At 43.3% G+C, this 27,364-nt stretch overlaps 1 protein-coding gene across 1 annotated transcript; it reads right to left on the minus strand.

Annotated features, from left to right (window-relative positions):
* Positions 1-215: 215 nt before the first annotated feature.
* Positions 216-27,364, minus strand: HHLA1 (HHLA1 neighbor of OC90). The gene is made up of 16 exons (XM_061172257.1): positions 27,286-27,364; positions 26,132-26,191; positions 23,122-23,181; positions 22,184-22,264; positions 21,592-21,675; positions 21,139-21,222; positions 16,052-16,135; positions 14,344-14,400; positions 14,147-14,239; positions 11,425-11,676; positions 9,328-9,576; positions 6,505-6,573; positions 6,097-6,171; positions 4,536-4,692; positions 1,820-1,902; positions 216-259 (listed from the first exon to the last, which is right to left on the minus strand). The coding sequence occupies exons 1-16, from the start codon at positions 27,362-27,364 to the stop codon at positions 216-218; spliced, it is 1,611 nt and encodes a 536-aa protein (XP_061028240.1).

Below are 27,364 nucleotides of genomic sequence, written 5' to 3' on the forward strand. Positions count from 1 at the left end.
TGTGAGAGCTCTAACATGTGGTCTTCCACATTCAATACCTTTCACAGATTCACAGGAGAGAAAGAATTGCTACTTCCAAAAAGACCCACATTCAATTAATTGATGATCTGGCTGCAGCCTGGGTGAATTCTGCAAATGCAGCCAACTTGGGCCAGGGCCCAGGGTGAACAGATGTTGCCCAACTTACTGTTAGGTCCCATTGCTTTTTCAAGACCTCAAACAGACTTGCAGATATTCTCGAGGCATTTTTGTTTTAAGGCTGGAAAAAAAAAAGAGAGGGAACTCATGGTATGGAGAAGGAAATGCTACAGAGACATAAATTCTGACAGCACCAGCGATGGCTCAGGCTCTTCCCAGGGGGCCAGTATATGGCAGTGCACAGGACAGGGTGTTACTCAGAGTCAACGTCAGAGAATGAAGGAACTTGTGCAAGACTCCCTTGCTAGTTAGCAGAAAAGTCGTGTTGAGAGCAAGCTTCATTTCGCCAGTCTCTGCCCAGTGATGTTTTTCTAACACCCAGCTGTACCAACCTCATCTCCTCAGTTTGCACAATGCTAATCTGAACTCATTATGATGTTCCGTAAATGTAAAATGCTGTTTGTGTGGAGATTTTAATGTGGTGAGGACAATAGAAGAGCTAGTCAATAAGCAGTTTGCAAGATTTCCTATTCCCTCTCCCCACACCAGGTAAATAGATTTCTATTTTTGACTACTGAGCGCCTCCAACACCCCCAGTCCAAATGCTTGGTTTTTATGATGCAGAATAAAGGTGATGGTGGAAGGAAAAGACAGCGGAAGTGGGGTGATGGATTTGTATAAGAAATAAGGGAGCTGTGTTTGAGAGATAAAAAAGTGAAAGGCAAAAGGAAAAGAAAATAATCAGAGGAGATATATGGAAACAGAGAAAGAGCCAGAAAGCTTGATTTTAGGAAAGTTATTGAGTGATACGTTGGAAAATAAAGCCTAAAGAGAGGTTTTGAGATGGTAGCTTGTGGGAAGTGAGAGATAATGGAGGGGCAAAAAGAATAAGAAGAGTTTCTAAGAAGTGTTATCATGGATCTCATTTGATATTCTTCAAAAGCCACAAGGAAGGACTGGGCAGCTGAATTGTTTTTTGTTTGATTGTTTGTTGTTACGTAAAGCATGGCCATGTGACCACCTGGCTTATATTTGGGTTATACTTAGAAAGGATTTTTCACAGACTTCAACCTGGTTCCGTGCTTTTCAGAAAGCCAGAGTCCTTGACCAGACAGTTCAGGAAGATGGCACAATAAAATGGCCAAACTATTGGTTTTGGGAACGGACAGACTATGTCAGCCACTTTTGTCAGCAGGAGTAGAAGAAAAAAAGATGTCTGGCATCTCTGAGAATAAATGGGGCTCAGATGCCATGAGGACAAGGACAGAGGTACCATACACATCCACTTCTAGCACTTCAAGCTGCCTTCTTCTTCTTAAATTATTTGTATACGTTTTGCTTTGGTCAGGAATTTGAGTGCTTACATGGTGATTGTCTCCTGTTTCATTTGTCTTTGTCTTTTTAGCTTACATGGGGACTCAGAGAGGGTAAGAAGCTTGCCCAAGAGCACAGAGAAAGCAACAGTGTTTGGCTGGGCTGACTCCTGCTTTTTTTTTTTTTTTTCAAACTGTTAGGTGAAAAGGACTCAGAAATACCCTAGACTCTTTTTGTCTAGGATTCATGATCACTAAGTGAGTTATACTTCCTCCTACTGACCCCGTGCTAAGGCAGGAACATCACTCAGAGTTCTAGAACTTTTCCATAGAACGCGATTTACAATACAGTCCGGCTGTGTACTTACTGTGTGAGTGGAACACCCTTTTCACCCTCTGACAGATGTATGTTGCATTCTTTAGAAACCAGGAATAGTATTCAAGACAATACCTAAAGATTTAAATCAGGGTTGAACGCAATTACTATCCTTTGTGGCTATAAGAAGAGAACCATACTAAAAAAAAAAAAAAAAAATCATAATGGCTAATTATTCATAGCAAGGAACTCCCTCTCCATCTTTATAGGCTGTGGGAGGAGAGGTAGAGAATGAGTCTGAGTAGGAAAAAGCTTAGACTTCAGAGTCAGAAAGACTTATTTTTAGTTCTACCATCATTACTTACTAGAATGTATGACTTTCAGGCTGATGACTTAATTCTCTGGGCCTTGCTTTTTCATATGTAAACGAGAGGCAATAATAGAATCTACAGTCATAGGGTATCCTGAGGATGACATGAGATAACATTTGCAAAGTTCCCCAGCGGTGCTGGGCTTATCATAGGTGCTGGATCAATGATGTTCATTTGTTTATTTTTGTGTGAGGTGGAGTAAGAGTGCAGGGCTGTTATAGCTAACAATGCAGCAAATACTTAGCAAAATAATATCCTGCTCTTGGCTGGTGGTCCCAGGGGTTGCTTCAAAAGGCTTCAGTGAAAAGGCCACGCATGTCATTAGGAAGAAGAGTTTTCAGGACAGGCTGTGTCACTGGCTTCACATAGGACTCTTGGGAACCCAATTCCCTTTCAATCCTTTGCCTGAGCTATGAGGAGGTTGGGCTAAATATTCTCTAACTTCTCTTCCATCTGTATCATTCTGTGATTCTCGCATATTCTGGGGAGCAACCAATTGCTCATGTAAAGCTGGCTGTAAAGATTTCCCAGGTTCTGTCACCCTCAATTTACAGGACACTATAAAACTCTGGAAACCGAGGCACAGAGATGTTGCTGCTGGAACTCTGGGAAAAGTCAAAACTCATTTGCAAGACCCAAGTAGATGTTGGGAAGGGCAAGGTTTCCTGAATAGGGACATATGCTGGGACAGTGGCCTCCCATTTTTGCTGTAGCCACATGGAACTCTCCGTGGTCCTGAGATGTTGCAGTCTGCCTCTCACTCTCCACCTTTTGCCTGGAGTGGCCTCTCCCATTTTTTGCCTAACAAACTCCTATTCCTCCATAAGCCCTATTAGCTATTTCCTCTGGGGTCCCATGGCTCGTATTCTGCTATACAACCTTGTATAGCAGAGCTTGTATCTGCTATAGCATCTGTCACACTTCTTTGTAATTTGTCTCTTTACATGGCCAACTGCCCCACGAAACCACGATTCTTTTTTGACCACAGGGGCTGTCCTATTCAACAAGCACGCTGAGTAATGCCAGCCTCCTACTCTGTTACTCTTATCCCATATTCAATGCTTACTATACGATTATAGAACAATTCACTATTAACTTAAAGGGAAAAGAAGGGATACGCTCAGTTTTACAGATGCTTCATTTCTCTAAATTTAAACTCAAATTTCTTTCTGGAAACGTCTGCCTTCCTCATTATCCTTCCAGCAAATATGCAATATAGATTGTTCAAATCTGACGTTCTTCCAAGGGTGTGAGATTAATAGGTTTTGCCTGTGTGCGTGACTTGATTTTGTCACTTACTATATCATATTTTAATGTGTGTTTATGACCATTTATTCCCCCCAACTATGAAATCCTCAGTTTCTGGGTTTATTTCTGATTCGTCTCTATATCCTGCTGGCTCGGCTCGGTGTTAAATTGATACATAGTGGAGACTTGACACTTGTTATTGATACAAAGAGCTCGATAGAGAAAGAAGGAAGGAATAGTGGGCTGATCAAGTAGGAAAGTATTGTTGCAAAATGTCCTCTTCTTTAGGATCAGCCTGTGCTGTGGAGAAATGCCTCCACCTTGCTGGCTAACACCTTCAGGTCTACGAATCTTGCTTATTTCCCTCTCTGGGTGGAAGAAGCATCCACTCTGATTGAGAGATCCAAGACCAGGGCCAGAAAAGAGTGATGGAAAAAGGCTGCCAACCTGAACTTGGGGCTCAGAGCCCGTGGATAATGGGCATTTAAAAAGCTGAAAGATCTCGTAAGTAGACTTTGAAAATAACTTTAAAGATCTGAGAGACTGGCCTCCTACTATTGGAGCAGAAATATTCATCTACCTTGTCTGGCTCTGGGCTTACAGCCAAGGATAAATCCCAGAAGAAAGGACAGTGTGTCAGCTTTCCTGGGCAGGAAAACGTCCACACCTAGTCCTTCTTAATATAAGATGGGATCTGCCTTCTAATTTTCCTTTTACATCTTTATTATTGAGTCAGCAAATGACTGCTTAGGGATTTATGAAAAAACTGGAATTTAGGTGGACATAACCTCTGATCAGTCTCTTCTGGCAAATCGTGCCAGGCTGAGGGCATTGGGGTTCCGGGACCACTCAAAATCCTCTGTAATTATTCCAGCAGATGTGACACAACACAAGTCAACCTGACAACATTGACTGTGTCGTGGCCCGCCCTTGGCTCTGGGGACCCAGAAATGAATGAGGTTTCATCCTGGTTCTCAAGGAGGTGACAGTGCAATAGAGGACTCACTGGCGTGTGCATTCCTTGAAGTACCCCTGTCATCTGTGTGTGGATTACTTAATGCCTCATCACTTAGTGGCCTGCAGAGGAGCCAAGCAGAATCAGAAGCCTGTAAATACTGGATGTAAAAAGCAGTGAGTGGCTCAGGTTACCTCGCTGCCTCCATCCTGGGGTCTCTCTTCTGGCTCATGCAGAGGCATTGCTGGAAAAGGCGGCACAGCTCCATCAGGCAAGGGTTGAGCTTCTGGATGGCCAGCGTGAGAGGAGCAGGGGTCATGGCCCCCTCCTTGAGGAGCGGCTCAGGACACCCTAGAAGATGCAATCCCAGACCATTCATATCAACAAGAATTTAGCAAGCATCTTCCCTTTGTCAGGGACTGTGCTGAGTGAATACTGTCTTGCCCCTGATCTCAGGCAGCTCGAGACCAACAGGTACACATGGCCTTGCTTCACCATGTCTGGTAAAGCTGCTGTGAGACTTCCTAGAGATAGGTAGAGAAAGGAGGGGGTCTGCTTCCTGGAAGAAATCAGAGATGGTCTCACTGAAGTTTTATTAAAAATAAAAGTTCTAATGAGAAATTTTATATTTCTCATTAGATGGATGGAACGATGGATGGATGGATGGAGCCATACAGAGATAGATATATAGATATAGATACAGATAAAGATATAGATAAAGATACAGATAAATATAGTCAACTTGTTTTCTAAAACTCAGTCTGACGACTGCCCCCATCTGCACCACTCCTGTGTTTCTTTAGAACCTGGAGAAAACAGGGCTATAATTTCCTATGGTAGCATAATCACGTCTTTGTGTCTGAAAGGCCCATTCACCATTCACTGCAGGTTGAGAGTGGGGCTGAGGCAGATCTTAGGTGATATGAAAAAGGAGACGGTGCAGGGTCCAGCAATTTAATAATGCCCCGTTGACATATGACTAGAACATTCAGGTCCAGGAACATTCAGGAAAATCATATTGAAAGGCATCTAGGAGTGGGAGGGACCTGAGGACTCAACCAGCTTTGAAGGACTCACTTTGTGTCAATTTCTCTCTCATGGAAACTGGCTCCACAGGAAAAAAGGAGAGTTTGACAACCAAAAATTGGAAAAATGCAGCGTAAACCACAGAAACTCCAAGTCCTGAGCCTCTGTCAGGAGTCCTGAAAACACACGTCCAAGCCCAGGAGAGGGATTCCCCTAGAATTCTGTAAGAATGAAGTGTACAGGAATGTCCTTTCACAGGGAATAGAAGTAAATGGCACCCAGTGGCTGGGGGTGGACTTTTGGAGTCATCTTTTTTTCCTTCCCCTCTTTCTGCTAACATCATGCTCATTGTAAGAACAGCTTCCGTTTACAGAGTGTACAGCACATTCTCAACGGGTGTCCATTCAATAAAAGTTGATTGAATTAAGTTATATGGAGCTCTCCAGTTCCAAATCACTTCCACACACATTATCTTACCTAATACAAAACCCTGCAGAGATAAGACATTTTTAGTGCCCACGATAATTGTTATTATTCTTGCTTTACAGCGGAGGAAACTGAATTCTGGAATTTGAGCGCAGGAGGTAACCTCACCAGTAAATAGCAGAGCTAGGATTTAATCCCAGCAGTCTGAATCTAAATTTATCAAACAAACCTCTTTTTATTATACTACACAACTTCGTCCAAAACAAACAAAAGCTATAGGAGCGACAGGGCACTGGTACGTACTTGAAACCTGGTGGGGTCCTGGGACGAGGGCTGGCTCTTCTCCAGGCGTAAAGGGCCACGCAGCAGGGAGATCACCTGCAAGGACAACAGTGGCCTCGCAAAGGTCAAAATGAAATGGACCTGGGGTATACACACAAGCAGAGAATCATGGCATCTTAAAGATAAAGAGTTCTATAAATCCATAGGGAAATTGTAGTCAAGAAAGAGAAAGTGATTTATGCAAGATCATAGGGTGATTTAATAGGACAGCAAGACTTAATTCTCCTGCCTCTCCTCCTGCTAGAACCAATAAAATACAATAACAAGCTTAGTCTGCCTACAGGCACCCCTGTCCCGTCACGCCCCTGCCCCTAAACAATATTTTCCACCTGGGGAATTGGGTTCCTCTTTCCAGGGCCACATTCTTACCTGCCTGTGGATATCTGGGGGCCGGAGCCTTGGTAGGGCTTGGAGTCTGTGTGCCAGGGGTGAATGGGCCTGGGATGAGAGGAGAGAGAGGTGAGCTTGAGTTTCTTCTAAGGATGCATGAGCAGAAGAGGCCCCCTGCCACCAGTCCTGCCCTGTTCATCCACTGCTGCTTATCAAGCCAGGTAGCTGGGGGTTGCTGAGGATGCAGAAATGAGTAAGAAATAGACTCTACAATGGAGGCACCCCCAGTGTTGAGGAGGAAATGGGCAAGTCCCATCAGTAACTGTGATACAGTGTGTTGGTGCCATTGGAAACCCGCTAACACTGGTATGAAATGGGAGAGGAGTGGACTTGCGTGGGCCATGTCCGAGCACGGTGCTCCTAGGCAAAGAGGACACGAGATGCTCTTCATTCACCTGAGTCTGTTGTGCACACTTACTCCATCCCCACCCCTATACACTGCCCAGCATCATCATCATAGAATGTAGGCTCATCTCAACAATTCTTTTGATCCTGTTCATGAAGTCCTGATTTAAGGACCACTTTGGCAAGTGATCCGGCTGTCAAGATGCATGCCTCTGGCAAAACCAGAAAAGCAGCCTTCTTATAGAAAATGAGGGAGAGGAAGAGGAAACAGGCACTTTCACTCGTGTGGTTAAGCGGAAGGAAAGGGGTGAGGCTGGGGGTGCAACAGGAGCACGGGGATGGGGGATGGGGCAGGTGACATCTTCTCTGGGATGGAGAAGCATAGCCATAGGTGAGGGGAACAGGCCTTCCAAGCAGAGGAAAGCGCGTAATAAGCAAAGACTCAGAGAAGTGAGTGGAAGGCCGTTTGCTATGGCTGGAGTCTGAAGGAAGATGTGGAGGGGTGGGGTGAGGTCTCAGAGCCTGGGCTGGACTCAGTACAGTGTTGCAATCCTGCTTGTTCCTTATTAGGCTCCTCTGCTAGGATGGTGGGTGTGGCAGCGTTGAATTCAACTGCCTCAGTAGCAGAGATGGGCAGCATGACACATTTACAAACAGATAACTATGGGCAGAAGGTCCAACTCCAGGGGGCAACCTGGTGATTTCCTCAGAGCCGGTCAGCATCCTCTTTGGTTTTTTTTGTTTTTTGTTATTTATTTATTTATTTATTATTTATTTTTGGCTGTGTTGGGTCTTTGTTGCTGTGTGCGGGATTTTCTCTAGTTGCGGCGAGCGGGGGCTACCCTTTGTTGCGGTGCGCAGGCTTCTCACTGCGGTGGCTTCTCTTGTTGCCGGAGCACGGGCTCTAGGTGCGCAGGCTTCAGTAGTTGTGGCACATGGGCTCAGTAGTTGTGGCTCACAGGCTCTAGGCACGCGGGCTTCAGTAGTTGTGGCGCACGGGCTTTGTTGCTCCACGGCATGTGGGATCTTCCCTGACCAGGGCTCGTACCTGTGTCCCCTGCATTGGCTGGTGGATTCTTAACCACTGCGCCACCAGGGAAGTCCTCAGCATCCTCTCTGGATTCCCCTCCAGGCACTGACTGTAAGCCCCTGAATACAGAAGGCACCGCTGACGCTTGCTGCCTGGGTGTGTTTCTATGTAGTTCTGGAAGATGAGCAGCCTTAACCCTAACCCAAACACAGAGCTGACTTGTCTGTGGTCACTGTTCACAGTTTAACTAAATGACTGCAGAATCGCAGAGGATTAGAGCTGCAAGCGGCCAAGGGCAAAAGCAGACACATGCTCTCCTCTGGTTGACATCCGCTTTGCTGCTACCCTCCTGACCGTCTGTCGTGAAGCTGGCTGCTACGCTGTCGCCCTGGGGGCAGTAGGACAGGGCAGTACGCGTTGCCATTGATTGAGTGATTCCAAGGTGCTCCGTGTGGAGCCGAACACCTTACAGTCATCACTTAACTGAATCAGCACAGCCACTCTGAAAAGTAAGCATCACCTTCCCCATTTCGAAGATGAGAAAACCAGCACTCAGAGAAATCAAAAGAACTGCCTAAGGAGACAGCAGTGGTGGAGTCAAGATTTCAACGCTACTGTGTCTGAAATAAAGGCCGGAGCTCAAAGCCCCAGGGCTCTGCTGGCTGCTGTTGCCTGTTGGCCAAACCCAAGTATGTTAGCCTGTATTTTTCCCGATGCCATTATGTCAGGTGTTTCTCCGATTTAAGCTATCAGCTGCATTCCCAGACCTGTTTGTGCAATTGAGATTTTGCACCTAAAGTTAAGACTGTACATTTGCACCCTTTGAAATTCATTTACTTCTTCCTCTCTACTTCTTCAGAAATTCAGGTAATTCAGCAAGCTTTTACTGAATGTCTGCTGTGTTTCATGGGAACTGGAGAGTAAAGACACAGGCCTTTAAAGAGAGCATGGTCCAGAGGGGAGAAAGGTCAAGTTCATGGCCCCTAACAGCACAGCAGTGATGAATGTTACGATCCATTGAAGACACAAGCATAGAAGAAGGGCCTCTGGCTGCAGAGATCAGAGGAAGTGATTTTAAAAACACGTAAACCATTTTTGTCTGATTATAGGAGTAGAAAATATGGAAAATTCATGACACTGAAGTGAAGAAAAATCAAATCTTATCTATTGATACTTCCCAGATATAGTCAAGGTTAACATGTTGTGAATTTCTTTTCAGTCTTATTTTGGTTTATTTTTTATTTTCTGTGTATCTGTATCACACACGCACACGCATACACACATAAATACATAGACAAACACAAAATTGGAATCACACAGTTTTTCAGAGCTCAGGCCTTCCTCATATTATATGATTACATTTTAATGTGCATATCACTATATTTGTATATGTAATTAGTGGAGTAGGAGTGAGCATCCTCTCTTACCTGAGGTTGGGCTGGTCCCTGATGGGCTGCCAGGCGTGGCCGCTGTCTTGGCAGGAGTCTCGGAAAAGCTCCGCGTGTTCATGGCCTCCTCGGCCTCTGCAGGAGATGTCGGCGAGGAGGAAAGTGTTTCCCAGGGAAGCCCTCCAGGTGTTTTCTCACTGGTGGCCTGAGCCCAGGGCACAGGTAGTGTGGAAGCCCATGCCTGCCTGTGGGCTGTCACCCATGGAGTTCCAGCCACCTTCCTGGTAACTGCACAAGTGACGGTAACAGGGCACTTACATGCTTGACCGCTTTGATTCAGATGTAAAATTGACAAGACATTGACATATAATCAAAGGGTACATGCAATGCGCGTGCATAATATAGATAATCCAGGGACTTCAACCCTACCCTGAATTGGAATAAGGGGACCACACTAAACTTTGTTTTCCTAACTACTAATTTTAAAAAATTCTCCAAATTCCTAGGACGCTGAACAATCAGCTAGGGTGTGTGTCCAGAGGACAGTGGACACTGTCAAATTTAAGAAATACGATTCTAATCATGTGATACAATGGAAAGGTTTCAGGTAAGGGGACCTGGAGGTGTAAGTTCTGCCCCCACCTCCTCCATGCTGTGAACTCTGGGGCAAGTTACTAAACTCTTTTCAGCTTTACCATTGAAATGGCAGTGATGATCATGATGATGCCTGACTGACAATATCACAGGATGGTTATTAAGACAAGTCTTCCCTCACTGGTCTTTTAAACAATTGCCAGATGTTTTCACTCGTTCATTCCCATGTTAAGAATTAAAATAAATTTTTTTCAGGTTGTACAAAACTCATCCCCTGGGAGGATTTTAAATCTATAAGTTAAGTTGGGAACAGTTGCCATTTTAAAACTATTCCGATTTCTCATCCAGAACATGGTATAACCCTTTATTTATTTAAATATGCTTTTATTACTCTCTTGAAAGTTTTGTAGTTTTTCTCATGCAAAACTAGCACTTTCCCTCTCAGAGTGATAGCTAGATATTTTATGACTTTTCTTGCCACTAGCAATCACATCTTTTTTCATATTATACTGGAAAGCTTTCTAATTTTGTATAGTTGTCTTGATGCGGATATATTACTAAAAAATTTCTAGTTAGTGAATCTGCTTCCTTTTCCTCGTTCTTGTTTCCCTGTCTGCTTGACTGTTATCAGTTCTCAACCTCCTCAGGGGAGCCCCCTCTCTGGGCTTTCCAGGACAATAGCTCTTTGTAGGCTGGATAATAAACTATCAGTTTACTTGTCTATGTCTCTCTCCCAGATCTGAGAGCTCAGGAAGGAAAGGGAACATTGATAGAGCTGTGTTTTTTGACAGCTAGCCTGGGGTCTGATATTAAATATACGTATTGATGAGTGAATGAATGAATGAATGTATTCTGATGACTGTGGTCCATTGTTGGAACTCATTGAGACATAATCGTCTTTTAATGAAAGAGTTATCTCAGTTGTCTCTTATTGCAAATAGGGTAAGCGTGCCTTTTACATCTTCAGTGACAACACCACTGATCAGTGTTCACAAAAATGATGGGAAAAGAAGAACTTCTCAGCAGGTCAGCAGCAGCAGCTTTTTACACTGGCATCAAGTCATTAACGTATTCTTGGCAACATTATCCAGCCAGCTACAAATTAACCTAACCCTGCCTGCCATAAAATGTTGACTGCATTTCACCATTTAGTGTGAATTTCAGGAGAGATATTGCTACCTGCTCTGTTAAAATAAAAATACCTGATGTCACCGTATACCACATTTATATTACTATTGTGGGATGCTGGGTGAAGGGTATGAGGGAATTTTGTACTATTTTGCAGCTTCCTGTGAGTCTTAAACTATTTCAAAATAAAAAATTATAAAATTAAATGTTAGAAAGACATTATGCCAGTGACATTTGTTGCCTTTGCTTATAGGTATCACACCCATACTGGTTCACATCTATCTCTTATTAAAGGGCTGCTGAACAAAGAGGTTGGTGGAGAAGGGATAAAGGAAGGATTTCACTTATTTATCTGAGCCTAGAGGGAAGTGCGGGGAGAAACAGGACGGGAGAGGAAGGGGTGAGAAATCTCACCCCAGGCTGGGAGGGTGGGAGAGGCGCTGTCCAGGGTGGCGGTAGCTCTGGCCGGGGCTCTGCTGTGACCCTCAGGACGCTTGTTTGTGCTCATGGTCTGCTCTCCCTCTGAAGGAGGGGTTGACTCTGTCCAGGGAGAGCTTCTCAGAGCAGACACTCCCGCGTTCTGGGATCCACGTGGGGGGCTTGTCCTTGGTAGTGTTTGCTGGCTTGCGGGTGTGAGCTGTGAAGTCAGGGCCGTCCCCCTGGTAGCTGCACATTCAAGGAGACAGTCAATGACAGCTTTACTATGCTTGACACTTTGCACACAGGGAACTGTCGAGCCACTGAAAGGTCACTGGACAGCAAATACACAGAATGCAGATTCCAACCTTACTCGGCGCAGTACGTTACGTCACCAAGAGGAGGGTTTGTCCTTGAATGACAGATCAAGCTAAAATATCGAGGGGTGAAAATGCCACGGGCAAAAGCAATGTGCACAGAACGCAAAGCTGCCAGGCCAAAACGCATCAGACACTTGAGGTGTTTCCTGAACAGAACCTGGATCCTGTCAGGGTCCTTGCCCACTTCGCAACCCTCAACCCCTCCACAGCTCTGCCACTGGTCCCAGGAAGAGGGATGAGCTTTGCTCATGTGCCCTGTGGGTATGACTAAGGGCCAGAGGTGAAATTTGGGGGAACTAGGGGCTGCCTGTAAGAAACCCACTTGAAAGATGGGTCCCCACAGAGACAGAAGGAAGGCTTAATTCAGAAGGAGATCTACACAGTGCTCTTGGATGCTCCATGAGGAAAAGGAGGAAGAGGTCCAAGTGTTCATTAAGCCTACCTCGGGAAGGCTTAGGGGATGGAGGCTGCATGTTAGGATAGGACAGGCTCTCACTAGTCCATTAGGTCCCCTCCTCTGGGTGGACAAAGCCTGGCCTGCAGACAGGTGGGATTTCGGCCCCTACTTGCCCCTTTGGCAGGTAACTGTGTCGGGCACAACCAGTGCAATTGCAGAAGGTGGCCCTGCAGCCTCATTTCCTCTCTCCTGCCTTACTTCTGAGCTCAATATCACCCCACATGCACCAGAAGCCCGGTCCTTGCTCTCAGATTAATGGACGTGGGACTGAGTGCCTGCCAATCAAACTATCACTCAGCCAGGTGACTGGCTATCAAGCACATCACCTTTGTGTCAACTTGTTCATATGTTCTCTCTTCTCAAGCAGTTGTTGCTGGGAAAACTTTACAGGAGCACAAAAGGGGAGACATAATTGAGACTGGGGGTCAGAAAGTCATGAAAGGACTCTCTGAAGAAGTGAGATTGACTCAACCTTCAGATCTGTCCTCAGAATTGGGTAGGTGAGGGGAACCCACCAAATGCCCATTTCATCTCCTTATCAAGCAGCCTTATTCCATACAGTTGAAGTTCCTTCCTCAGCATAACTAAGAGATGCCCTACAATAAATACCAACCAAGGCAGCCCTCTGGAGTGGAATTGGAGGTTGATTGTAAACTTCATTTCACTCCAATAAACACGGATAAAGAACCTACTATGTGCAAAGTACTGTGTGAGGCACTGAGGGGAAAGCAGACTATGGAGATGAAGGAGACGGTCTCTGCCTTCAAGTATGATTCAGTGAGGAGACACACAGATAAAGTCATCTGTGATACAACCTGGAGTAACAGTCCAAATGACTTATAAGTGTGTGTTGTAGAATCATAGAAGACAGAAGACTAATTTTGACTGGGGGATTTTTTGGAAAGAAGAGGCAGCAGCTGAGCTGGCCATTGACAGACAAATTGGATTCTGAAATATGGAAAAGTAGGGAAGTTCCATTCTGGTATAATAGCATGAGCAAGGTTGCAGGGGCATGGAGATGTATGCCGTCTGCAAGAAGGGCAGGGATTTCAGTGGAGTTTTAGCAGAAGATTTATGTAAAAGAGAGTAGGTAGGGTGGGTTTGATGACAGACAAATGTATACTCGATGCTAAGGACTTCAGACCCCCTGCTGCTGACTTAGGAGTTCTGAGCAATGAAGAGACATAACCTAATTATTTTATCACTCTTATGACAATGGATGGGTATTTCAGAGAAATAAGAGACTAGGTCAAAGGAGATTGGTTCAGAGGCTATTATAGTAAAGATAGATGACAAGGACTTGAACTAAGATAATCATAGCAACAGATGATGATCTTGGAAGACCAGCCAGATTCCAGAAACTTTATTCAGCTAGAAATGACACATAAGTATAGGGGAGAAAGATGGCCTTAAGGCAGTTCCAAAAAATGCCACCTGATGCCGGAGAAAAGGCAGGAAGACGGGTAGATGTGTGTGGAGGGGTAGAGGATGGTTGGGTACGGTCTGAGTATTATGGAGTGGCAACGTCTACAACAGGGTCACAAATTCAAATACCTACAAAAACCAGGTAGTTTATACGAAAAAAATGTGCAAGGCAACAGGGAGAAGTGAGGGCTATGGAAAAGAGGAGAAATGTGTCTCTCCTAATGGGGAAGATGGCAACTCAACCCCAGTTGCCATGGGGAAGGGGGAGGGTCCAGGGCTGCCAGATCTTTTGCAAAAAAAAAAAAAAATCTATAAATTCAAAAAATTTTAATGACGAAATCCTCTGATTTTAACAACAGTACAGCTAAATAAAATACCTGAGGGCAGCATTCAGTCTTCAGCTTGCTAGCTGGGACCCTGGTCTGGAGACTCTATGGTAGGAGTTTGGGAGGGTTACACTCACCCAGAACACCAGACATGCTGCTGGTAAATGTGTAATTGATAACAGGAGATTTTTCCGCCATCTCCCAGAAGTCAGAAAGATTCCTTCCTGCAAGAACCACACCAACAAGGTCAAATCTTGGGCTCACCTGCTGGAGGGCTGTGTTTAATTCTCAGCTCAGAGAGCTTGTCAAAGAATGGCTGGTGGTTCACCTGACTTTCCTGACATCACACAGATGAAGATGCAGTCAGATTCATTCGCTTGACTCACTGCAAGACAGACCAGAATACAACAGGACTTAGCAATGGGTCTGAAGCTGTTAAGTCTTTGGTTGAAATGAAAATTAAGCTGGAAATCTCTAGCTCTGGATGCTATAGGAAAATAAGGCTAACTCTTTATTTAGGAGCCCTGATTTTCAGTCAGCCCCGAGTTTCTGGTTTTAATTTTTTTGATGGAGGGAAGGTGCAGTATAATGTAATGGCTAAGGGCAGAGCCTCTGGGGTCAGCGTCCAGGATTACAACATTAGCTCTGGCACTGATTAGTTAAGTGAGCATAAATGAACTGCTTGACCTCTCTAAGACTCAGTTCACCTGTCTGTAAAATGGTGAAAATTCAAATCCCACAGTACCTTATTTGCACTTTCCAAATCTCCAAATCTCCGTAAGATGGAAGGTTTTTGTGTGAGTTTGGTACCGACTCATTCAGTGGCAAAACCTGAATTGACAGATGTGAGGCTATTGTAGTTTATCTATCCTTCTTAGTGTAAAGGGTCAACCATTTTGCTAAATGAATATGAGTGTGTTTGATTTACAACAGGCTGTCCTGGATGCTGCTGGAGGTGTTCTGTCAGGTATAGTGTAGACACCCTATTACACCATCAAAAATCCGAAAACTTCAGAGTTCCTAAGCATACTTGTCCCCGAAGATGCTGCCTAAAGGACTGTGGTTGTGTGGTTGGACATCTCTGGTAGGATGGCTATGATGAGCCAATGAGACAATGTATGTGAAACTCTAAGTATGGTGCTTGGCAGATAGAAGAGCTCAGTAGATAGGCATAATAGTAATAATGGTTCTTGTTAATGTGGTCCTATTACTATATGTATTAATAGTGACCAAGAGCATGGACTTCAGAGCCAGATCACCTGGGTTAGAATTCTATCTCTGCAGAATGATCTTGGGCTAGTTCCTTAACCTCTCAGTGCCACAGTTTCCTCACCTGTAAAGTGGAGATAAATATAGTAGCTACCCCATATGGTTGTGGTGAGGATCCAATGAGGGAAGCCCTTAGAAGAGTCCCGGGCACCTGAATATATCTATTATTTCTCTTTCTTCCTCCCCCACTGCTCCTAAAACAGTAGTTGCTCCACAGTATAGGACACCACCTTTCTGATGAGACCAAGAGTTGGGCTATTGACTGGATCTGTGCTTTTCAAAGTAGGTCCCCAGGGGAATGTGAATTGCCTGGGGGTTATATGAAGCCACCTTATAACTGAAACGTATCTTTCTCAATTGTATGTCAGACATGAGTTTAGGCTCCATAGAGATCTAAATCTGGATTCTGAACCAACCTTGAGCAAAATATTCAACCTCTCTGAATCTCAGTTTTCTCATCTTTAAAATGGGAGTATAGCTGTCCAATAGAAGCTGTTTTTTTGAGTCTGCCTAACTACCCCCAGTGTTGAGCTTTGGATTCTTCCTCCAACTTTTTGGACCCCAGGAATAGCTTTGATAGGAAGATGGAAGCTTCAAATACTGTATGGTGGTTGAAACTGTACCACGCTGATTGTCTAAATAAAACTTACATTAAAGTTCCTGGCAGCCCGGCCTATGGTAGGGATCGGGGTGGGAAGTTGACTAGGTTTTATTCCATGATGAATGCCAAGTCTCAAATTTGCCAAGCATTTTCAAGAAGAGCACACCTGAGAGGATGGAGGTTGACTTAAAAATCTCTGTGAGGTAGCTGGTAGAATTTCCAACGATGTCCACCAGTAGGGCTGTGAAATCTGTAAGACAGATTGAGGAGGTTTAAATTTCTGAGACTTGGTTTAAATTTCAGAGACTTGAAGGGAAATGTATATTGTATTTGGATTTTTCAGAGTAGATTTTACAAGTTTGATTTAGTTCGGTGTATTGGGGATTATTAACAATCATAAAAAGAAATACTACTAGTTATTTTTCAAGTCTTAATTTCAGGCAGGCAGAAAACTTTTGGATCCACCATCATAATCTCCCTTCTCCTCCATTTCCCTCCCCCCACCCCACATCCTTCTCTGCCAGCACCAAAGAGCTCTGCAAAACCATAGTGTTGAATAATGGTTTTTCTGATTTGTCCCCCCCCCAATTATTTCATCTAATTGATTTAGAATACCAAATTCATTGGATAGGAAGCAGCCCTGCAGACATGGGATGTAAATTTACATAACTTCAGATTTTCAAAATGATATCAAATTTAGTGGTGGATTATAAACTATGAACTATCAAAGGAGACAAGGGCTTTACACAAAATAGAACAAGGAAGCTCTTCTCCTGCCCTCCATGTTCAGAAGTCTGATGGGAGGAGATTGAGATAATTTTACAACATTTCAAGCTATAAAATCTTTGAGAACTGTCTCTCTGAGCATGTTCTGAACAGGTCTTGCCATGATGGGTGCCATTGACCAATGAAAGTTCCTAATGCACTTCCTACCCAGACAGCTGCTGCCTCTTCTGCTGTTCGGTTATGGTTTTCCAGGACCCAGCAAGTTCTTGGCTTCTAAAACAAGGAGTACTTATTCTAGGAGCCCCAAACTGTGGATTTCTAAAGAAGCTTCTGAGGTCCCATGGATAGTTTCCCGTCATGCCTTGTCTAAATGCTTCTTTTGCTCGGTAATGGGGTTATGAGCTGGGGTCAGGGGCAAGCTGACTTGAAAATATAGAACCCAGAGAGGTGAAAACGTGATGTGACAACCAGTGGGATGTATAGCATGCAAGGCCAACAGGAGGTGGGCGCTACCCTATGTGAGCCGGAGCCATGGTGACATGCCATCTTACCACACTTGCACGGGTGCGTGGTTAGTCTCCTAGAGGAAGTTGTGGTGGGCCACCTGTACAGGTGTGGACACATGGCCATGCAGAAGGTAAGCATCCTTCTTTATGTCTCTTTAGACCAATCTGTTTATAGTCACATTGTAGAAACTGAAGAGGGGTAGTATTTCATTACTTATGCCATCTATTTTCTTTCTAATTCTCAAAAGTCTCCTTTGTTTATTAATTCATTCCTCTAATAAACATTCATGGAGTGTTGGAGTGTGCCAGACGTCTTTTAGGCACTGGAGGACTAAGACACCATCTCTGCCTACCTGAAGCTGAGATTAGTGAGAGAGAGAGAGATTCATAGATAGACCAAGAAACTGCAATCCACTATTTATATTACATAGAAGCTATGCGCATGGCTTTGCAGCCCAGACACCAAGCATGGAGTCCAGATTCTGCCCAAGCTTCAGAGAAATGATGGAACTTTCCCAAGGTCCCAGAGCATGTGGCAGGGCTTGAATTTGAGCTGAGGTCTGCCTTGTGCTAAAGCTCCTATTCTTCCCAAAATTTCCACCACTGCTCATACAAATCTCATACTCAATATATTTGTCAACTCTCCTTTTAGAACTGCTTTCACAATCAGGTCCTAGGCTTGGAAGAAAATCAGTTATCACTGCCTCAAAGATATTCTTTGTTTTGATGAAAATCTGAACTATCTAATTTACTAGCAACACACAGATGAATGATTTCTGACTACTTTCATATATAAATAGAAAATAGGGAAAAAACCCTTTTTGTCTGTCTTAATTGGTAATGATTTAAGAATGTCTCTTGGTACTCAGTGTTGGCAAGGGTGTGGAAAAACACACACTTTCAAACATTACTGGTAAGAGTGTAAACTTATGCAAGACTTCTAGAGGAAATTTTAGCAATTTGAAGCCTCACAAAATCCTCTTCCTGTCAGACAACAGTTCTATTTCGAGAACTTTATCCTACAGTGATAATTGGGCAAATACTGCGAGTGATTTTACACAGGTACTCATCACAGCATTGCTGATAATTGTAAAAAAAAACGTTTCCATCAGGAGGAGATAAATTATATTATGGTACATTCTTTCAATGAATACTATGAATTCATATGAAGGATGAAGCATATTTATATCGTTGAATGGAATGTTTTTTAAGACATGCTGATTAGTTGAAAATGGAATACCAAATTTCATAGAAAACATGGTAGATACTGACAGCTGTCTCCCAATATCCATCGTCTCATTTTCCTTTAGTAAGAAAACATGAAATTTCAGTTGGGCACATGGTAGTTTAACGTAATTGAAAATTACATTTTCAAGCCTGCTTTGCAGGTGGGTGTGGCCATGTGACTCAGTTCTAGACAATAGAACGTGAAAAGAAGCAATGTGAAAGGTTTCCACAATATATTCACAATATATCAACATCACAATATATTTTATCATCACAAATATATTATTTTTTAAATCAAGAAAATTTAAGGGCTTCCCTGGTGGTGCAGTGGTTGAGAATCTGCCTGCCAATGCAGGGGACACGGGTTTGAGCCCTGGTCTGGGAAGATCCCACATGCCGTGGAGCGGCTGTGCCCATGAGCCACAACTACTGAGCCTGCGCATCTGGAGCCTGTGCTCCGCAACAAGAGAGGCCGCGATAGTGAGAGGCCCGCGCACTGCAATGAAGAGTGGCCCACACTTGCCGCAACTAGAGAAAGCCCTCATACAGAAACGAAGACCCAACACAGCCAAAAATAAATAAATAAATAAATAAAAATTAAAAAAAAAAAGAAAATTTAAGCTATTTTCATTAAGGAAAAACACACTCAGAGGAAGGCTATATATCAGAGTTGAGAATATTCAGAAAACAATCCATGTCTGAAGATTATCCACAAACACATCTTCCCCAAAGGTTTTGAACCATGGCAAGATGTTGGCCGAAGTGTACAGCCTCTCATGGTAGCCATTTGAGGGGAATCAGCATTAGGCACGTTGGGACATGTTAAACCTTGTGAAAATCTCTGTGGTTTACCAGGGGAGCAAGATGCTATTTTATCAGTGGTAACGATCCATGGATCAATTCTTTTCAAATAAGCATTGCATGTGTATGAAAATACACTTCAGCTCACCAAACAGAATTACAAAATTCCCCAGCAGATGTGACTCCAATTTTTAAATTTTATTTTTATCTTTCACACAATCAGGGCAGGGACTCAACACCAGACAAAACTTGGCCTCTAGCCGAGGCTAATGAGATGGTGAGAAAGATGTGATTATGAAGAACATTTTCCCTCCCAAATGTAATTTGTTGATGAGATTCAGAGGGTGAGTTAAATAAGAAGATGGTACTTATTGCAGAGTCTGGCATCCAGTATTTATTAAACAATAATCATTATCCTCTTTAAAAGGTGCACAATATTTGGTCCATAAATTCCACCTTGGGGAATCTATCCCCAGAAAGTAATCTAAAACAGGGAAACGTTTTAGACACGAAGATGTCTAATACAGGATTTTTTTATATTAAGAAAAACCTAGAATCCACCCAAAAGTTCAACAGCATACTAGCTAAGAAAATGCTCACATTCATAGGTTATATAACCATTACACATGTTTGCAAAGAGTTTGTAATATCATGGAAAATATTTTTAATATTAGGTTAAGCAAGGGGAAAAAAAAGCAGGAGACTTTTTCACCTTGAGTCTTTGCTTCCCTTACAGACTATTCTTTAACAAGCAGCCAAAGGGATCCTTTTAAAATGTAAGTTAGATCACGTCACTCCTCTGTGTGGACAATCACAATGGTTTCCTTCTTATTCATAGTAAAAGTGGAAATCCTTGTGGCAGACTATAAACTTCTACATGATCTGCAACACCCTTCCTGCCTTGCCCCCACAATTCTGAGCTCATTTCTCACGGCTCTCTGGCTCACTTGCTGGCCTTTCTGGTCCTCACTCTGCCTTTGCCTGGAACACTCTGTCTCCAGGTACCACAAGGCTGTCTCTCAGGTTGCCTGCAGGTAGCCCCTCAACCCTCACCTCACTAGAGAAGACTTCCCTGACCACCCTGCACACAGCAGCCACCTCCACCATCACCCTGTCCCCTGATTTATTGTTCTCACAGTCATGCCATTAGCAACATACTGTGTGTTTTCAGTTTATTCGTGTACTCCCTCTCCCTTCCAACAGAATCTAAGTCCATGAGAGCAGGGGGTGTGTCCACTTCAGTGTGGGTGATACCCTCACACCTAGAAGAGTATCCGGCTAATAGTATGTGCTCAACAAAGAGCTGCTGAATGGATGAATCAGTGGTGAGAGAGTAATTTTCACTTTTATTTTTCAGGATTCTCTAAATATAAGGAATATGTTGTACTTTTAATTTTTAATTATAAAAGTAATACACGAATATACTGTCTTTGAAAAAAAATCAGATAATACCAGGTCCCCTTAATCATCACCCTTCTATTTCACATGCAGACTCCAATCTTCTTTTCAGAGGTAATCGCCTACCCGGTGTTCAAGTATGTATATATTTTTTCGTCAATGCCATTTTACTCTATTTATTTTTGAACTCACTTTTTCTAATTGAAAATGTCATGGAAATATTTCCATACATAGACCAAACCTGGCCACACGCATGCATTTATGTACTCTCTATGGCTGTCTTCCAAGATTTGACTGTACAGTAGACTATTCAGCCATTTTCCTAATGATGGATATTTAGGTTGTTCTCAGCTTTTGCTCTCAAACAATGCTACCTTTTGTTCTTGCCCCTTTGCGCAGATGTAACTATTTCTCTAGGGTAGAAAACCAAGAAAGGAAATTTCCAGGACAATGGATGTGCACATATTTAAGCATAATAGATATCATTACATTTTCTGATCTTAGTCTAAGGAGAAAAAAAAACAATTCAACCTTATTTAAAAGGGCACAAGCAAAATCAGGGCAGCCTGCAAGCCTCAAAGTGAGTTCTACCCACCTGATAAATCGTTGGTCCGGTTGTTTAAGCAGTAACAGTACCGTGTGGGGAATTTGGCCGGGTCCACAGTCTTCAGGTTAGAAACTGTGAAGAGAAACGAAGCACATAGCAACCCTGACACATAGCCTGGCCTGCCTACCCATCGCTTACCATTCTTGCCACCAAGAAAAGCTGGAGGAGGGGGCATGGGAGAGGGATGGATTGGGAATTTGGGATTAGCAGATGCAAACTATTATATTTAGACTGGATAAACAGCAAGGCCCTACTGTATAGCACAGGGAACTCTATTCAATATCCTGTGATAAACCATAACGGAAAAGAATATGAAAAAGAATGTATATATGTATAACTGAGTCACTTCGCTGTACAGCAGAAATTAACACAATATTGTAAGTCAACTATACTTCAATCAAATAAATTTAAAAAAAAAAAAGAAGGAGAGCCAGCACTTACTGTTGTAAATGGCCACAGAAAACTTGTGGAAGGCAAAGGAGCTATAGGAAGTAACACTCAGCAAGGAAAAAAATTTCTTGCTATCTGTCAAAGACATTGAGATAAAGAAACAGTAAATGCCCACTAACAATAATAACAGTAATAGAAATTAGCAAACTGATCATGGAAATTAATAATACGATGAACAAATAAAAATATAATAAACACTGAAAATAATAAACAAAAATCAAATCAAAGCAAACCGAAAACAAACAAACAAAAAAGGCAAAAGTACATGTCCCTTGGCTATATTTCCTAATCTGTCCTTAAACTCTTGCAATTGTCTCACAATATAGTTATGAGTAGAGGTGCCTACACAGATGCTGTGTTTGGAGCGCAGCTTGCTCTCAAAATGCTGGCAAACCTCCTACTTCATCTGGATGTTTTCAATCTCATCATGAGTTAGGTAGGACACACATCCTCTGCTCTGAACACAGAGGAGCTGAGACACACAGAGACGTGATGGGTCTTGCCCACGTCATGGAGAGTCCAGAGGCGAAGCAAGAACAAGATAAAAATGGGCCTGGATTGTGCTTTTAAAAAAATTGGTTACCTTTTAAAGCTCTGATCAGCATTCCGTTCACCAGCTCTGTCAGGTTAAGTGCAGACAGATCAACCGACATTGCAGGCAGCTCTGAAAGAGATTCAAAGATAACGTCATCAGCAGGCCTTTCTTGGCAAGAGGAAAAGTTCCTCATTTCCGACATTCAGGCAGATATGCCTCCTCTTTGGACATGAACTCACACCCTGTGCTGGGCACAAGGATTTGGAAGATAAAAGGCAGTTCCTGTCCTCAGGAGGTGACAGCTAATGGCATATACTGTGACAAGCAAGAGTAGGTAGAAGAAGTTCGGGTGAAACACAAGGAATGCTTATTTTAGGGAATATTTTATCTCTGCATTTGGTGAGAGTAGAGATTGGTGGGAGATGCTTATATATAATATACAATATAAGCCCTAGGAAATTGCAGGAGTTCTCAACCTGCTGTCTAATATAAATAATGACATTGTCTAACAGAGGAGCTCGGATCCTGGCTGGCCCTTGGCATCACTGGAAAGATTTTTTTTCCAGTTCCACAATTCTGTTGCTTGGGCTCCATCCTCAGAGATTCAGATTTAATAGGTCTGGGATGTGTCACAGACATTACTACCTAAATCCATCCATCCATCCATCCATCCAATTGCCCAGATACTGGTAGTGTGCAGCCAAGTGGAGAGACGCTGCTTCTCCCAGCTATTCCCCAAAGACTTGGAAACAACAGTTGACAAAGGGGACATAAGAGCTTGATGCTGCTCTTCATATTTTTGCAAACACTGTCTTTTTCATCTCTTACTTAATGTTCAGATAATTGTGGCTAAAGCGATCTGAGGATTGGAGGGATGCTGTTGCCCCACTGCGGGGGTGAGAATGGAGGTCCAAAGAGGTGGGAGAAGTAATCTCAGCGGCCCAGGCCACCCATGGAGCACTGGGGGTGGGGTGGGCGGTACTCACCTGTGGTATCCAGAAAAGCGACCCCCTTTTCTCTACTCTCTTCTCCTCGGAGGCCAGACACTGGGAAGAGAAAAGGCTTCAGGAGAGAAGTAGAGCCTTCGACCCCAGCCCCACGTTGCTGGAGGGGCCTTGAGGTCTGTACTGCAGCTGCCCTCCGGTTTAGTGAAGGTCAGCATCACCGGGGGCACTGTGACCCCTCCCCCTGAGAGTCTAGTCTCCTTGAACTGGACGTGGTCTAGAAATGCATATTTTAATAAATAGACAAGGTGATTCCCCTGCAGGGGGTCTAATCCACCCCATCTCTTTACTGGGTTGGGAAACCAAGGCTCAGAGAGGAGAAGAAACTTGCCTAAACTTGCACAACTGAGTCCTGGTAATGAAGGACCAGAACCTACTTCCAAAATATCAGGCCACTTGCCCACTCAGCAAATTTCATGCTGCCAAAGAAGACAATGTCAAAGGAAATTTTGAAATACCAAAGGCGTTCATTCATATTTTATTCATTCGATAAATACTCACCTAGGGCTAAGCAGTATGGTAGGTGTTTGGTATAAAGAGGTCAACAGGAAGGGACTGGGTATCCACGGCCGCAGAGCCTACTGTCTGTGGCTCAGAGGGAGGAGGGAGATTCACGTGTAATCCCACGAGAAGAGTGTCAAACAGGGACCAGCAGGATGCTGGGAGCACCTCTATCAGAGAACCCAACCTGGTCTAGGGGGATGGAGGAGACCTCACTGCGGAAGTGACGGAAAGCCAAGACCTGAAAAGTCAGCTCTTTTGGTTTAGATGCCATTTACTCATACTGCATCCGTTACTATTATTGTTGCAATGATTATTTTTTCATGTCACATTCCAATGGAGAAGGTGATTTATGTCCATTTTATAGATGGAAAAACCAAGGCACAGAGAGGCTGAAAAATGTGTTATAGTGTCACAGAGTAAGTCAGGATTTAGGACTGGTCTAGTTACTGTTGCACCAAGGAAAGCCTCATCTTTTTCCTTCTTAACTTCTTTATTTCCAGACACTGAAATAAAAGTTTTCATGAATAAAATAGTACTGTGGAAGCAGAGCCTCAGCAATTTATAATATCCTTAAGACTCATCTTATCCAATACTACCTTTGAAGGATGAGAAACTGAGACCCAGAATGTTACGTGATGTATCTAAATCCCACATCTGGCCAGTCTCCCTGTGTCCACCTCCTCCCAGACCCTGGCAACCACCTTTCTTCTCTCTGCTTCTATGAGTTTGACAATTTTAGATTCCTCATAGAAGCAGCATCATGTGGTATTTGTCCTTCTGTGACTGTTTATCTCACTTAGCAGAAGGTTTATCCACATTGTGGCAAATGGCAGGATTCCCTTCTTTTTTAAGGCTGCATAATATTCTACTGTATGTATATACTACATTTTCTTTATCCATTCATCCATGGATGAACATTTAGGTTGTTCCCTCTGCTTTTTATGTACCCTGTTGGAACTTAGGTTCAGTCAACCGTTGTCAGCCAATTTGGCCTTTCACAGATGATCGGGCTTTTTTGGTTAAATATCAGAGCTTTGGGGTTAGAGGTAGGGCGAGTCTGTGGATGCCCTTCTTTACAACACAACACGGCTACTGGAGGTGGCTGTTATGTTCTTGATACAATTAAAGGAAGTCTGAGACAGATGTTTATTACCAAGCAGGCCTGAAGCTGTCAAACAACCCCCCCACTCTGGCTTGGGAGAGTCCGTCCGGCTCTCCCCTCTCAGGGACCCTGAGGGGCCCTTGACGCCCACAATCTACTCTGAAGCAGCTGCAGTGAGATCTGTAGGAGATACCAGCCGACCTCGCCTGTTACCTGACCAGGAAGCAGAGCCCTCTGTCAGGGTGAGGGACCGGAATCATCTGGGCTCTGGATTGCCAGGCTCCAGGGATGCTATAAGCTGCTGGCTTTGTGGGATTCTTACACCTGTCAAATCCGAATGATGAGCCCTGGGCTGCAGTCTTCCTAACCAAGAACCTTTCTTAACACTGCTCATTTCATTAAGGAAAAATTATTTCCACCACTTCTTTTTATAATTACAAACCCATGGGTGGATTTTGGTAACAATATTTGAAGTGTGAGCTAAATACCCCAGAAGCAGGGATTTCTGAATAGGATGCTATAGACATTTTTCCAATAAATTGCTGGGCAGATAACATAAAGCTATTGTTCTCTTTTTGGATAAAATGACCACCATAGTAGTATCTTTAAGGTAGATGGTATTAGCACTCTTCATACTTAGTTATGCTTAGTATTTTATCTCTTTTCCTGGTTTATGATTACCTGTGAAACAGGAATTGTTCCCACTTAAAGAGAAAATTAAAGACCCAAACAGGGGAAATATTTACTGAAAATTACCCTGCTTATAGAGAAGAAATTGGTACAACTGGTGTCTTCTGGAGAAGGGAAGTGGCTGACTGGTGGAGCATGTAACTTTTACACCTTTGTACCTTCTGCATTTTGAATTATATGAATGTACTAACTAATTAAAAGTAAATAAAAAATTTAGCATAAAGAGTGATTCCTGCTACCACTCCCATCCCCAAATTCAAAAGTATTAAAAAAATTATCCTGCTTGTTTGCCAAAACGTTAGGAACAGAAACCCAGCGCCTGACTCCTCTGTGTCTTTTACCTTGTCATGCATTCATTGTCTTGCTTTACAACCAAATTCATACCATCAGAAAAAAAAGTCAAAGAAAGGTGGGATTATTACAAAAGTGATGATGTCAAATAACAATATCTCCCTTTATGAAATCTTCTATTGCTAATAGAAGGTCACAGTTTTTGTGGATTTAGTAAGGTCATGAGAATCCGGGGGTACCGTGAACCATAAAGCAAAGAGCAGCTCATGGGAACGATTACTATGACCGTTAGAGCTGGAGGTACAGGTACAATCTCCATCTTACAGACAGAGAAAGTGAGGCTCAGAGAAGCCAAGGAATTTACCCAAGACAGAGTAAACTAAGAAGGACCACCTGCCCATTTACGTGCTGTAAGTAGGAAGGTCATGAAATTTTCCTTCTTGGCGTCCCCTTTAAAGGCAGACTCTAAAGGAAGAAAAAGTTTCATCAGAGAAATTATAACCCAGAGATAACATCAGAGAAAATTTAACCCCAAATAATCCTTTTAAAGATGAGAAAATTGTGATGTGGACTTGCTTAAAATCCCACATGTAGTTTGCTCATTCATTCAATCATTTAGTCACTAAATATTTATTGACTAACTATAATAATACTAATAGTTGATCATGTTACTAAGCCTCTAGACTTTAATAGGCATTGTGTGTGTTAGATGCTGGTATAATATGAGCAGATAGATACAGATTCCATCCTTATGGAGCTTATAGTCTAGTTGGGAAGGCAAACATGAAGGAAATTAAGACCCATGGATATTATTACAAACAATGTTAGGTACTTTAAAAACGTTTTGACTGTATGGAACAGGGAGCCTGATCTAATCTCAGGGATCTGAAAGCCGTCCCTGGGAGGTGACTTTCAGCTGAGATCTGAAAGACGAGTAGTGTGTGAGCAGGACATAACTGGCTGAGGGGGTATTCTGTGTACAGGTAACAGCCTGAGCCCGGGGTCTGAGATAGGCATGAGTATTATTTTATGAACTGAAAGAAGGCCAATGTGATGGAGCATAAGGAATGAAGGATATGAGGGATTGTAGACGATGGGGAGGTGGGCTGGGTCATGTAGAGCACATAAAGGACTTAGGAGACTATCCAAAGAAAAGTAGAAAGTCATTGAATACTTTTGGGGAGGAGGAGGGAGAAATGAGGGAGGACTGGGAGGGTGGCTTAATGAAATGTATGAAAAGATGGCTCAGGCTGGTGAGTGGAGAATGGATCATTGAGAGACAAGAGGAGAAGCAAGGAGCTGCTTTGGGAAGCTCTCCTGGTGGTCCACCAAAGAGAAGATGATGCTTTGGATAAGGATGGTAACAGTGGAGGTGAAGATAATTCTGTTGCATAAATGGGACTCGACTGCAACAGAATAAATGGGGAATTTATTATTGCCATTTTTATCAAACTCGTTTGGATTCTGGGCTGAAACGCTGGCTGCTACAATTCTCTAAAGCACAATGAATACCCAAACATAGTATACAGAACAGACACTTGAACTTCGACCAGACCCACCTGTGTTGTAAAGGGACAGGACACATGCGAGGCCCACGCACAGCCTTACCAGTGGACCATGTAGCAGGAAGCCTGGCAT

This window comes from Eubalaena glacialis, chromosome 17, assembly GCF_028564815.1.
Source record: "Eubalaena glacialis isolate mEubGla1 chromosome 17, mEubGla1.1.hap2.+ XY, whole genome shotgun sequence".
NCBI classification, from domain to species: Eukaryota; Metazoa; Chordata; class Mammalia; order Artiodactyla; family Balaenidae; genus Eubalaena; species Eubalaena glacialis.

What these genes read in the sequence shown, in the direction of transcription:
- HHLA1 (XM_061172257.1), bottom strand. Translation starts at nt 27,364, where the DNA reads ATGCCAGGCTTCCTGCTACATGGTCCACTGGTAAGGCTGTGCGTGGGC. An exon ending in GTCAACCTCCATCCTCTCAG is followed by an intron (nt 14,401 to 16,051) that starts GTGTGCTCTTCT and finishes TCTGTCTTGCAG; the next exon opens with TGAGTCAAGCGAATGAATCT. An exon ending in AGGGACCAGCCCAACCTCAG is followed by an intron (nt 6,574 to 9,327) that starts GTAAGAGAGGAT and finishes CTCTCATCCCAG; the next exon opens with GCCCATTCACCCCTGGCACA.